At 36.2% G+C, this 15,092-nt stretch overlaps 1 protein-coding gene across 1 annotated transcript in view; it reads left to right on the forward strand.

The window, feature by feature from the left end:
- The window catches only part of FAM81B (family with sequence similarity 81 member B), a 70,038-nt gene that overhangs the window by 45,817 nt on the left and 9,129 nt on the right, over window positions 1-15,092 (forward strand). Inside the window, 1 exon segment of the mRNA XM_003785983.3 lies at window positions 10,264-10,370. Coding sequence (XP_003786031.3) covers window positions 10,264-10,370 — 107 coding nt within the window.

The following is a 15,092-nucleotide window of genomic DNA, read 5'->3' on the forward strand; positions in this document are numbered from 1 at the left end:
CTCCATCCATGTAAACATATAAGAGGTAAAGTCTCCATCTTTCTTTAAGGCTGCATAATATTCCATGGTCTACATATACCACAATTTATAGATCTATTTATGGGTCGACAGGCACTTGGGCTTCTTCCATGACTTAGTAATTATGATTTGGGCTGCAATAAACATTCTGGTACATATATCTTTGTTATAATGTGATTTTTGGTCTTCTGGATATATACAATACCTAGTAGAGGAATTGTAGGATCAAATGGCAGGTCTACTTTTAGATCTCTAAGTGTTCTCCAAACATCTTTCCAAAAGGAATGTATTAGTTTGCAGTCCCACCAGCAGTGTAGAAGTGTTTCCTTTTCTCCACATCTACACCAACATCTCTGGTTTTGGGATTTTGTGATGTGGACTGACTAATCTTACTGGAGTTACATGATATCTCAAAGTAGTTTGGATTTGCATTTCTCTGATGATTAAGGATTATGAGCATTTTTTCGTATGTCTATAGGCTGTGAACCTGTCTTCTTCAGAGAAGTTTCTCTTCAAGTCCCTTGCCCACTCTAAGATGGGATCACTTGTTCTTTTCTTGCTAATACATTTGGGTTCTTTGTGGATTCTGGTTATTAAACCTTTGTCAGAGACATAACCTGCAAATATCATCTCCCATTCTGAGGGCTGTTTGCTTTACTTATGGTGTTCTTGGCTGTGCAGAAGCTTTTTAGCTTGATCAGATCCCAATAGTGTATTTTTGATGTTGCTTCAGTTGCCCAGGCGGTCCTCCTCATAAAATATTCGCCCAGGCCAATTTCTTCAAGAGTTTTCCCTGCACTTTCTTCTAGTATTTTTATACTTTCATGTCTTAAGTTTAAATCTTTAATTCAGTGAGAATCTATCTTAGTTAATGGTGAGAGGTGTGGGTCCAATTTCAGTCTTCTACAGGTCACCAGCCAGTTCACCCAGCACCATTCGTTAAATAGGGAATCTTTTCCCCACTCAATGTTTTTAATTGGCTTGTCAAAGATCAAATAATGGTAAGTGGCTGGATTCATCTCTTGGTTCTCTATTCTGTTCCATACATCTACATCTCTGTTTTTGTGCCAATACCATGCTGTTTTGATCACTATCGATTTATAGTATAGTCTGGGGTCTGTAGCATAATTCCTCCCGCTTTGTTTTTATTTTTGAGTCATGTCATGGCTATTTGAGGTTTTTTTCTGATTCCATATAAAACGAAGTAATATTTTTTCTAGATCTTTAAAGTATGACAATGGAGCTTGAATAGGGATTGCATTAAAATTGTATATTGCTTTGGGTAGTATGGACGTTTTAACAATGTTAATTCTTTCCAGCCATGAGCATGGTATGTTTTTTCATTTGTTAATATCTTCAACTATTTCTTTTCTTAGTGTTTCATAGTTCTCTTTATAGAGATCTCTCACGTCCTTTGTTAGGTAAACTCCCAATAATATTTCACCATTTTTGTCGCTACTGTGAACGGAATAGAGTCCTTAACTGCTTTTTCAGCTTGGCTGCTGTTGGTATATATAAAGGCTACCAATTTATGAGTGTTGATTTTGTAGCCTGAGACGCTGCTGTATTCCTTGATCACTTCTAAGAGTTTTGTAGTGGAATCCCTGCTGTCTTCCAGATATACAATCATACCATCTGTGAAGAGTGAAATTTTTATCTCTTCTGACCTTATATGGATACTCTTGATCACCTTTTCTTGCCTAATTGTGATGGCTAAGACTTTCATTACAATGTTAAAAAGCAGTGGGGACAATGGGCAACCTTGCCTGGTTCCTGATCTGAGTGGAAATGATTTCAGTTTAACTCAATTCAATACAATATTGGCTGTGGGTTTACAATATTGGCTGATGGCCTCTATCAGTTTAAGAAATGTCCCTTCTATACCACTTTCCTTAAGTGTTCCGATCATAAAGGGATGCTGGATATTATCAAAAGCTTTTTCTGTATCAATTGAGAGAATCATATGGTCTTTGTTTTTTAATTTGTTTATGTGATGAATTATATTTATAGATTTATATATATTGAACCAGCCTTTAGACACTGGGATAAAACCCACTTGGTCATGGTGTATAATTTCTTTGATGTGTTGCTGGAATCTGTGTGTTAGGATCTTGTTGAATATTTTTGCATCAATATTCACTAGTGATATTGGTCTATAATTTTCTTTTCTTGTTGGGTCTTTTCCTGGTTTGGAGATCAAGGTGATGTTTGCTTCATAGAATGTGTTGGGTGGTATTTCTTCTTTTTCTATATTTTAGAAAAGGTAGAGTAATATAGGTAACTAGTTCCTCTTTAAAGGTTTGGTAGAATTCTGATGTGAAGCCATCTGGTCCCAGGCTTTTCTTTTTATGGAGATTTTGTATTGTTGATGCTATTTCAGAACTTGATATAGGTCTGTTCAACATTTCCACTTCATTCTGGCTAAGTCTTGGAAGGTGGCGTGCTTCCAAGTATTGGTTGATTTCCTTCAGATTTTCATATTTCTGAGAATAAAGTTTCTTGTAATATTCATTAAGGATTTTTTGAATTTCTGAGGAGTCTGTTGTTATTTCATCATTACCATTTCTGATTGATTAAATTAGAGATTTTATTCTTTTTTTCCCTGGTTAGGTTAGCCAAAGGTTTATCTATTTTATTCACCTTTTCAAAAAACCAACTTTTTGATTAATTGATCTGTTGTATAATCCTTCTGTTTTCAATTTCATTTAATTCTGCTCTAATTTTGGTTATTTCTTTTCTTTTGCTGGAGTTGGGATTGGAATGTTCTTCCTTTTCCAGCTGTTTGAGATGTCCCATTAAGTTGTTAACTTCCTCTCTTTCCAATCTCTTGAGGAAGGCTTGCAGTGCTATAAATTTCCTTCTTAGGACTGCCTTTGCAGTATCCCAGAGGTTCTGATAATTCATGTCTTCATTATCATTTTGTTCCAAAAATTTGGTAATTTCCTTCTTAATCTCGTCTCTGACCCCATGTCTTGTTTTCTAATTTAAAATCTTGTATCACTTTCTCTTAAGGCCTTGAGCAAAATAAAAGTGTCATAGAAGGCAGCTTATCTGGTTCCTGATTACACTGAGAGTGTCTTTGTTGTTTGCTGTTGGATGTTGAAATATTTATAATCATGGAAGAAAGTATCCATTGATTCTGACTTAGTTTTTATTAGGACTGAACATTTAATTTTATTAAATGCCTTTTAGATATCACTAACTCCCTAACCATATTGGTTGTTCTTTGTCCTAAATATTTATTTACTTCTTTGGCCTTCGAATGAGTTAATACATTTCCCAATGCTGAAACATTCTTGCATTCTGTAATGAAAGCTATATAGTAGTTCAGGATTTGATTTCACATCTCAGTTCAAAAATAACATTAGACTATAACTCTCTTTCTCTGCTCACTGATTTTTAAGGTAATTAATATATGTGGTTTAAAATAGGATCTTTGGACCCATTCTGCCTGCATTGAAAATTTTCACCCCCACCCCCATCACCATCCATCATATTTTTCATGACCTTCACAAGTAACAATTTTTATTGTCTGTTGTGAATCCTTTCAGTATGCCTTTATGCAGGTACAAGCAAATGAAAATACATATTCTTATTTTCTCACATTACTCAAAAGATAGCATATCACATGCACTAACTATATACTGGAGATCTTTCCATATCAAGACATGGAGAGCTTTCTCAGTTCTTTTTGAAAACTACATACTCTTCTTTGATATGTAATAAGTCATTTAACAAGTACTTCATTCCTTCAAGTAATGCTGCAATGAATAACCTCACACTTACATTATTTTGTATAGGTACAGATATGTCTGTAGTATATATACCCAGAAGTGAGATTCCTGGATCAAAAGCTTCATGTGATTCTAATTTTTTTTTTTTTTTTTTTTGAGACAGAGTCTCACAATGTTACTTTCGGTAGAATGCCGTGGTGTCACAGTTCACAGCAACCTCAAACTCTTGGGCTTAAGCGATTCTCTTGTCTCAGCCTCCCAAGTAGCTGGGACTACAGGTGCCCACCACAATGCCTGGCTATTTTTTGTTACAGTTGTCATTGTTGTTTAGCAGGCCCGGGTGGGTTTTGAACCCTCCAGCCTTGGTGTATGTGGCCGGCACCCTGACCACTGAGCTACAGGAGCCAAGCCACGTGATTCTTATTTTGAAAGATCTTCCAATTGCTTTCTATAGAGTTTTTACCTTATTGCATAACCACGAGAAATACACTAGATTCTCTGTAAATCAAACACCCAGGGGACTGTAACAAACTGGTTACCATATGGAGGTGGTCAACATAAGGAACCAGGCATGCTGTACTGATCCACACATGTGGTGCATGTCTGGCCTATGAAAATTAGGTCAACTTGGCTAGGCACCTGTGGCTCAAGTGGGTAAGGCGCCAGCCACATACACCTAAGGTGGCAGGTTCAAATCCAGCCCAGGCCCGCCAAACAACAATGATGGCTGCAACCAAAAAACAACTGGGCACTGTGGCAGGTGCCTGTGATCCCAGCTACTTGGGAGGCTGAGGCAGGAGACTCACTTGAGCCCAGGAGTTGGAGGTTGCTGTGAGCTGTGATGCCATAGCACTCTACCCAATGGGACAGCTTGAGGCTCTGTCTCAAAAAAAAAGAAAAAGAAACAAAGAAAATTAGGTCAACTTAAGGGAGTGGTCAATGTAGGGAGGTGGTCGACTGTGGAGGCTGTACTGTATGTAAAATGTCCTGTATCCCCATTGCCTCATCAAATGCAGTGCTGCTCAACTTTTGAATTTTGCCATTCTTATAGGGAAAAGACAGAATCTTTCTGTTTTAATTTGTCTTACTATGAGAGAGATTCAGCATTTTTCACATACTTAAGGGTTATTTGTATTTCTCATTTGATGAACTGTCTCTTCATGCCTTTTGTCCATTTCTCTACTGGGCTATTTTTCTTTTTCTTCTCTATTTCTAGGAGTTTATTAAATGTTAAAGATAAGGGTCCTTTCTCTCTGATGTGAGCCATAGGTACATTTTCCCAGTTTGTCATTGGTCTTTTGACTTTTGACATGCACACATTCTGTATTTGTAGCTGAATTTATTACATCTTTTGTGGCTCCTGGAATTTTAAGTCACAGAAAGAGCTTCCCTGCACTGAGGCTTGAAACTGGTCGTATTTCCTCTAGCACATTGATAGTTTCATTGTTCACACTTAAATCTTTGATCTATTTGGAGTTTTTCCTAATATAAAATATTCTTATATTCATCCTAATATAAGATGAATTTTAGTTATTGTTTTACTTATCAAATCCTTATGATATTTTTAATACCTGGAAAAGTTGGTTCTTTCCATTATTTTTTCTGTTTTCTGGTAATAGTTTGGTACTGTATATGATTTTAAATTTAAATCATTTTACTAATTAACTAATTTAAATTTAGTTCCAGAAAATAAATCCCCAAATCCACTCTATTTAAATGTTGATTGAAATCATGTTAAGTTTACAAATTAACTTTAGAATTGACGCGGTCACGATGCTGAGTGACCTATGCAGGAACACAGTGTGCTTCCTGTTTCTTCTGGGTTGACTTTATGTCCGTCAGGCAGGTTTTCAAATTCTCCTCGTGTAGATTTAGTATCATTTCTTGTATTTCAAGATTTTGTTGTCTTTTTTCTTTTTAGTTTGTTATATAGGAATTTCATTATCCCTACTAATGAGTTGTTATTTGTATACTATGAACATTGGATTGATTTCCTGCTCTATAAAGAGTAAATTTTCTTGATTACAGTAATTTTGTATTTGTTTGTCTGCAGGCACAAAATCATATAATTTTTAAATGATTATAGTTTTACCTTATCTTTTTCTATTTTCATAAACACAATCTTTCTTTTCTAATTGCTTTAATAGACATTGTTAAATAGTACATAGTGTGAGAATGGTGGGCATCCAGTCTTGTTCATAACTTTAACAGAAATAGTCCCAGTGTTTTCCTTATGATGAGGAAGTAAGATTCCTCATTAGGCATGTTTAGTATCCAACTGTTCCTATTTTATTAAATTTTTTAAAAATCTGGAATTATTACTGAATTTTTTCAAATGCCTTTTCAGCATTTATGAAGAAAATGATGTCAGTTTTCTTCTGTTATGCTAGCATAATTATTTATATAATACATTTTCTATTGTTAAACCATACTTCCTTTTCTAAAATGTGTTGCATTGATTATGAAGTATTTGTGCTGGTGAATTATATTTGCTGATATTTTACTCAAGAATTTTGCATAAATGCCTAAAAATAAGATTGACCTATGTCTTGTGTAACTTTTTTAGACTTTAGAATCAACATTGCACTGACTTCATAAAAATAATTTGAAAATTTCCTTTTTCTACACACTGAAACAGTTTGAAGATTACTAAAGTATCTGTTCTTTAGGGATTTGGTACCTTTGAGCCTGATGGTTGGTATTAGAGGGAGCCTTTGATATCTTGGTTTAAATTTTTATGTGAAAATTGGTCTGCTTAAACCTTCTATCTCTTCAGAGGTTAGCTTTAGTACATTACTTTTTCCTGGAAAAAATGCCTATTTCCTTCAGATTTTGAAATTTATTTGTGGAAAGTAGTGAAAAATACTTTTAAGATAGTTTTAATTCCTTCTACTTTTATTTCCTCTTACCATTTTATTATTCTGTGTATTTATGCTTCTGCTCTTTTTCCCCTTGATTCAGTTACTTGTGCCTAAACAATTGTACTAACTGTTCAATATGAACCTATATTCTTTTGTATTGTTAGTTCTGCTTCTATTCTTTTCCAACTCACCAAATTCATCTTGTATTTTTATCAATATTTTCCTTGCCTGTGGTGTCTTTTGTTCATTTCCAAACCTTTTAAACCATGTGTGTTTGTACTCTTTCTCTTTTTTACTGATGTAAGTATTTATGACTGAATTTCCCCTGATCATTCCTTTATTTTTTTCTCCTTATACTCCCTAAGGTTTGATATATAGTAATCTTGTTGTTTCCTAGAAATTCTAATTGAATATTGCATTTTCTCTTAAACAAAAGGAGTTTCTTTCTACCCTCTTAGTTAAAGACTTTTTGTTTTGTTCTACCTGTATTCATTTTTAGTTTCAACTAAAAATAATGTAAGTTATATTTTTTGTATATACCAGTTTTAGTTTTTGAAAATTTTGAGGGATTTTTTGTTTTGTTTTGATGGCTAGATAGCCAATTTTTGTGCATGTTCTAAAAAATGTATATTCTATATTTTTAGGGTACAAAGTTAAGTCAATATCTATAAGAAATAACTCACTGGTTAAATCTCTTACCCTTACCTTATTTTTTGATTTGCTGCTTTTGTCTTAGATTGAGAGAGGTGAATTAAAGTCTCCTATAATTATTGGGCTTCCATTTCAACTATGATTTCAGTTTTGAGAAAGTTCCTGCTATATTGTTTGGCTCATAGATATTTATGGCTATTTTAATATTTATGTTTTCTCCCTTTTTTTCACATTTAGAGTAAAAAAACTTTGTCTATTACCTTTTCAAAGAAACAGCCCTTGGATTTACCTATCAATCCCATAACTTTTTTGTTTCTTATTAATTTTTAAAAGTTTGTGCATTAGTTTTCCATTACCACTGTAATATATTACCACAAACATGGTGGTCTAAAACAACACAAATGTATTTTTCTCATACATTTTCCTCATTGCTACAGGTCAAAAGTTGGGAGGGAGCAAGACTGGCCCCGTGCTCAGGGTCTTACAAGGCAGGCATCAAGGTTTCTGCAGAACTCTGTTCCTTCAGGAGGCTTTGGGGATGAATCCTCTTCCAGGCTCATTCATGCTTTTGGTAGAGTTCAGTTTCTTGGGGTTGTGGGACTGAGATTTTCGCTGGCTGCCAACTGGGGGGTGGTCTCTGTTCCAGAGGCTGCCTGTCCTCCTTCGTATGTTTTCTACATGGCCACTCTGGCAATGGCGGGTCCAGTTACATCTCCTGCTTCCAGCCACTCTAATTTCACCCCCTGCTACACCTCTCAGGCCAGCTGGAGAAAGTTCTCTGTGTTCAGAGCTCGCAGGGTTAAACTAAGTTCATGTGGATGACCCAGCCTACTCTCCCTATGTTCAGGTCTGCACTCCTAATTACAGCTGAGAATCCCTGAAACACCAATGTTCTCAGGTTCCAGGATCAGGGCATGGACACCTCTCTGGAGCCATACTGCCTCCCACAGTTTATCAATTTCTTCATCCTGCTTCCCTTTGGTTAAGTTTGTTACTCTCTTTTTAACTTTGTGATATGGCTACATAGCTTAAATCTTTCTTGCATAATTATGAAAATATTTAATGCCAGAAATTTACCTCCGATTATAGATTTGGTTCTGTCCTTTTGATATGTGATATTTTTATGATCTTTCCTGAGTAAATTGTAACTGTAGTGTTGATTTTGACACTTAAGTTAGTCTAGATCTTTCAAGAAATAAATGTCATAAAGGAATTAGGTGTGCAAGAGTTCATTGAGGGGAAAACTTAAGGAAAAATGAGGAGGGAGCTAGATGACACAGGGACAGTCTTCAGATTGTGACACAGGTCTGGTTCCTATGAAAAACATGAGAAAAGAAGGCCTTAGGGTGAGATGCCATCCTAAGATCATTCCATCAAGTTCCTTGGTTCATCGAACCAAAATCACTCATGGAAGGAATACAATTCAGACACTGGCCAGCAGCAGACTATGGGAAGCATGGCCCGGACACAGGGGAAGGCTTTTGAGCACAGCAGTCAGGGCCCTGGCCCATCGTGCCCCTTGTAGGAGGATATCCGAGAGGCACATTTTCAAGTGAAGCACTAGAATTAAAAGAGTAGGGTTTTTAATTGTTGTTTTTCTTCAAGCGAGTGGATTTTTGTGTCTTTATATTTTTCTTTTTCTAGTTTTAGTGCAGTGAAGTTGGAGAAAAGCCTGTGCTTTTCTTCCTTTTGGAATAACCTGACATTTTCCTTAGCGTCACTCCTGTGCTTAGCTACTGGAAATGCTCGGGGAGTCTGGGGGCGAGCGAGCGAGTGGTGCTGGCCAGCTACACGGTTTGGTGTACAACTTTATTCAGTTAATTTGTTTTTCATATCTTCCAGCACTTTACATACTTGACCAGTAAAAAGTCAAGGAAAGTCATTTAAAATCTCTAATATATTATCTCTATTAATTTATCCTAAAACGCTGCTGCATCTTAGCTCAAAGTCCTCTATTTCTCACTGCAGTTTTTACTCTTCATCTGTAAATATGACCATATTTGTCTCATTTTTCAACATATTTTGCCTTAAATGACATTTTATCTAACATTAATATTGCTCTGGCTGCTTTCTTTTTCTTTGCCTGTCTAGGAACATATTTGCCTATTGCAATATTTTAACATTTCTGCCTTTAGCCTGTTTTAAGTGTGTGTCCTGTAAATAGATCTGTAGGTGCCCACCCCACATTTATTCTTTCACATCCTTACATTATTCATATCTTTATTTTCCAAGTGAACTCAGATTTTATTAAATACCTGCTCTCCTCCCTATAACCAACCACACTGAGCAGCAAATTCTGTTTGAGCAAAGCTAATCATGTGGTCTCATTCTCCTTAGCAGTGATTAATTCAGCCATGGTTAAATGGTTTTTATTTATTTGTTATTCTAGTTCTTTTGCCTAAAGAAACTTTTTCAATGCTTCCAGCAATGTGGAAGATACTCAAATCTTAAATGCCAGAACTGGAATTTTTTTTTTTTTTCCTATCTTTATGTCACTTCACTTGGGCTTCACTTGTGCTTATATCAGAATACTATCTGGAAAACCCCGACACATAACCTTAGGCCAGTCAGGTATGTTTTTCTGACTTAGTGAAGAAATAAGCTTTTATTGAGCATTTACCATTGGTCACCTGATATGTGCTGGATATGGTGGTGGTAGGATATAGTGGCTTACGTTGTAAGTGGGAGACAGAAAGTAAAACAATAATAAAATCAGCAAATTAAATTACTGGCAGTAGTGTGTTTTTGTTGTGTCACTGGGTAGCTCTTGATCAAAAAGAATATTACAGACAGGAGAACGGAACACTCCCGTTATTCATTCCCAGAAGACAGTGTAACTATTACTGTGACTCATATTCAATTAAAAAAATCATTTACCAATGCTGTTATGCTGGAGGCTCCAGTCTGTTTGGGGGCTTCTTTTAGGAATAAAGTATAATTAATGCAAATACTGGTGGTTTCATTCACACCAAAAAAGCTCCCTCTTGTACTTTCATTAGGTAATGCAGCTCTTAGGAAAGATAGAGACTGCCAGTTCTGAGCAAACCTCAAATTTAAAGATGGTCCAGGGGGATTATCGCCACGAAATGGACCTTTTGGAATTCAAGTAAGTGAATGGATGATTTTTAATTCTGTTAAAGGCATTCCAAAGAGTTTTGCCTAATGAAAGCATTGGAAAAACAAAACAAAGAAACAAAAAAACCTATTCTAGGAATTTGAATCTGGCCAAGAAATAAAGCAGCCAATAGATGCAGAGAATGTTCTAAAAGTAACTTGTACAATGTTCATAATAAATCAAATGAATATTAATTCTATCATTAGCTTTGTTGGCATATCTTAACTGAATTGACATACTCATTCTAACCTTCTACAGAATAATTTTAACTTATAACCAAATGTACAACAGTAGCTGGACTGAGCAAACAGGAAATTCCTACTCTCTTCACAGTCTGAGAAGCATTTCCAGGTCCTTGAATCCCACCTGGATCAGGTGCTCAGGGACAGCCATGTGCTGATCAGCTTGGAATTAAGACAGAGAACCCACAGGGGAAGTGGAAAAGTAGTCTGTTTCTGAACATATGGATTAAGAGTTGATTGTACAGGGAAGAGATGGGACTTATAATCTGGAATGGAAGACTAAATTAAAGGGATAAAATATATTAACAAATGGAAAAGAGGAGGGAAAAATTCAGACCTAGGGCTGACTGCTGCATTTGCTTATTTTTTTCTGCCTTTGGCACTATAGGAAATTGGCTTACCAACAATGTGTCTAACCAGTTAAATCCAAATCTGGAGACTTTTATGATAGTGTAAACTTGAATCTTTTTTTCACTCTAAGCAATGATGTCTTAAAATTTCAGTAGTATTACAGGAGGCAACAGTAAACCTATGAACCATATTTTCCTCATGCAAATACTTAATAAGCTCTAATAATTCATTTAGTTGTGCAGTTGATTCTTTCTTATTTAAATTTTCAACTTTTTACTAAAAGCTAACATACATTCATGGCAATGAACAAAATAAAACAAAATTGAAAAGAAGAGGTCACCATCTCAGCTTCCTATTATAACCAATGCTAACACATACCCTTTCACACTTTCCTCCTTGTTAATATAAATATATGACAGGAAAAATATATGTATACATTATCTATACACAGAAAGCAAGGGTTATTAAAATAATTCCTACATACATCCCTCAGTAAATTTCTTTCTTCCAATATAGCCTGAATCTCTCCCGAAATCAGTGAATATTATTTTAAAATTATTTTTTATAGTCGCATGATATTTTAACTTAGACATATTCTATAATTTATTCAATCACTTATCTTACTGCTGCATAAATTATTTCTAGTTTATGGTTACTACAAAAACAAAAAAATTTTATTATGTGTATATCCTTGGATAGTCTTATACCAGGTTTTTTATTTCTATAGGTAAGCTTTCTAGGTCAAAGAATATATGTATTTAATAATTTAAAAAGTATTGGCCCTGCATGCTGGCTTACTCCTGTAATCCTAGCACTCTGAGAGTCTGAAGTGGGAGGATTGCTTACACTCAGGAGTTCAAAGCTGGGCTGAGCAACAGTGAGACCCATCTCTAGTAAAAAAAAAAAAAATTAGCCAGTCCCAGTTATTTTGGAGGCTGGCTGAGGCAGGAGGGGATTTTCTGAGCCCAGAAGTTTGAGGTTTCTGCAAACGAGGCTGATACCACTAGACTCTAGCATGGGTAATATCTTCCTCAAAAAAAAAAAAAATATATATAGATAGATAGATAGATAGATAGATAGATAGATAGCAGCGCCTATGGCTCAGTGGGTAGAGCACCGGCCCCGACCAAACTGCAACAACAAAAGAAATAGCCAGGCATTGTGGCTGGTGTCTGTAGTCCCAGCTACTCAGGAGGCTGAGGCAAGAGAATCACCTAAGCCCAAGATTTGGAGGAGGTTGCTGTGAGCTCTGACATCACAGCACTCTACTGAGGGCAATAAAGTAAGACTCTATCCCTAAAAAAAAAAAACAATTCTTCCTTGAAATGTTGTAACATTTACACTGAAATTTCTCATACACAGCAATGCATGAGAAGGCCTTTTCTTACGTTCTTATCAAAATTGGATATGTTATTTTTAAATACTTGCCAATTAAAGATAAGGAGTTATCTGTTTTAATTTGTATTCCCTTCACCTTTTAAATTTTCTTTCCTGAGAATTGCTTATTCTTAGCATTTATCAAATTTTGCATTGGGATTTTTGACATTTTATCAACTTGTTGGACTTTTTTCACATTAAAGACATTAATCCCTTGACTGAGATATCTCTTGAAAATCTATTTTGCTCAAAGAGAAAGTAAGGCAGATAGAGCTTTTTTTGTTTTTCAATTGGAGCACTTTGTTTTAATCTAGTATGTTGGATTTTAGTGTTTAGCAAGGTTAACTTTGAACAAAAATAGGAATAAATACTTCTACAACTTAAAAGAAAGTATATAAATTGCTGCTGATGTTAGAGTTTTGAAGTACATTTAAATTTAAAATTAAAATAGATAGGGTTTATATTTTCTTTTTGTAAAGAACTATTTCTGAACAAAGGGATTAACTTTTAAATGACAGCATTTTAATAACAATGTTAAGTTTAATTAAGCAATTTTCCCATTTAGAAACTTTAACATATTCAACCTTAATGGTCAAAAAAACTTACATTGGGCTCAGCACCTGTGGCTCAAGCGGCTAAGGCGCCAGCCACATACACCTAAGGTGGCGGGTTCGAATCCCCAGCCCAGGCCCACCAAACAACAATAATGGCTGCAACCAAAAAATGGCCAGGCGTTGTGGCGGGTGCCTGTAGTCCCAGCTGCTTGGGAGGCTGAGGCAGGAGACTCGCTTGAGCCCAGGAGTTGGAGGTTGCTGTGAGCTGTGATGCCACGGCACTCTACCGAGGGGGATAGCTTGAGACTCCATCTCAAAAAAAAAAAAAAAAACTTACGTTGTATATTGAACTTCAAAGCCACAGTATCGTCTGGGGGTGTTCTAGTGAATTTCTGAGATTTTGGCAGTGATAGCTAGACCTGATAAAGAAAGGCATGTTGACCCCTCCCCTGCGCCTCCTCCTTCCAGAATAGTCTCAGTCTGATGTTCAACAACTCAGCACTCACACAGCAGGAGGCTGGGCTATCAGGAAATAGAGCTATCTTTAACAAGGGCTTGGCAGGGGCAGCACCTGCCAGTCCCTCCCTAGACCACTCTTACTGCTGATGCTTGTTCTGCAGACAGTGATCTATACGAAAAAGTATTTGGTAAATGAAGCAAATGCATAGACCTAAATTTTATCATCCAACTTTGAAAACACCACTATAGTAGAAAGTTAAAAACTACCCAAGAAAGGGATATGTCTCATCCATCTTCGTGTCCTTTTACCCAGCACATTCAAACACAAGTAGAAGTCAATGGACGAATGAATGATTTTTGAGCACTTATAATATGTAAATTGTGTTTTGGAATATCCAAAGACATAATTATCACGACATACAGTTCGGGAGAAAACATATAAATAAATGAAATACTAAACACGGGAAAAGTAAAAGTTAATATAATATAATATCTCATATTAAATGAGATATGTCAGTTGGCAGAAATAATAAATATATAATTGTCACTTATAAAGGCCTACCATTTGCTAAGTCCTCAAAATGCTTAGCATATCCAGCCCTGCAGGATGGATATTTACCCCACTTAAAGATAAGGAAATTTATAATCATGGAAATTAAGTAATGTGTCCAAAGTCACATAGCTAGAAAGTATCTGACTACAAAGCTCAGATTGTTTTTATCAATCTATGATGCCTCCATCGCCCAGTCCTACGTACTGATAAACTAATTGTAGAAATTTAGAGAAGAGAAGGATCACATCTACTAGGAAGCTTTTGGGATTTGAGCTCAAGTACAATTTGGAATGACCAAGGAACAAAAGTGAGTTTCCTATCGGAATAGAAGTGGAAATGCTTTTTAGATAGCATCACTAATTGGAAATCACAGAACATGAAGAAGAAATTAGTTTGAGAGAGTTCTGCCTGTAGTTATGTAAACTTAGTAGTAAGATAATATTTCTTGAAATTAATTCCTTGCTCCTGGTGTGAAACTTAAAATCTAAGATTCAGTCTCCAAGAAAATAATAATGCCTGATCTATTTTATGCTTTTTCAAATATGATTACAAAAAATTAAAATATTTCCTGTTATTCAGCTCTTCAAAGGTCACTAATTATTTTAACATTCACATTCAAGCAAAGCCACTATCTGAATTATTGAGGGTCTATAAGTTGTAATAGTTTCCAAGAATTCAAAATCTTCACATCTTCTAAAAAAGTTAACTCATAAGATGTTTATAAATATAAGGGAACTGATAAAACAGGGCAGGAATAGAGCCATGTCCATGTCAACCGAGACAACCATGGTCACTGTGCCCTCACACAGCTCTCATCCCAAGTCTACCATGTCTATCCCACCCCAGTGCCTTCCCCACAGCTCTCTCCCCAGGTCTACCATGTCTATTCCTCCCCAGTGCCCTCCCCACAGCTCTCTCCCCAGGTCTACCATGTCTGTCCCTCCCCGGTGCCCTCCCCACAGCTCTCTCCTCATATCTACCATGTCTATCCTCCCACAGCTCTCTCCCCCAGGTTGAGCACGTCTATCCTGCCCTGGTGCCCTCCCCATGCCTCTTTTCCCAGGTCTACCATGTCTATCCCACCCCCATGCCCTCCCCACAGCTCTCATCCCAAGTCTACCATGTCTATCCCTCCCCCATGCCCTCCCCACAGCTCTCTCCCCAGGTCTACCATGTC

This window comes from Otolemur garnettii, unplaced genomic scaffold, assembly GCF_000181295.1.
Source record: "Otolemur garnettii isolate 467f Iridium unplaced genomic scaffold, OtoGar3 scaffold00017, whole genome shotgun sequence".
NCBI classification, from domain to species: Eukaryota; Metazoa; Chordata; class Mammalia; order Primates; family Galagidae; genus Otolemur; species Otolemur garnettii.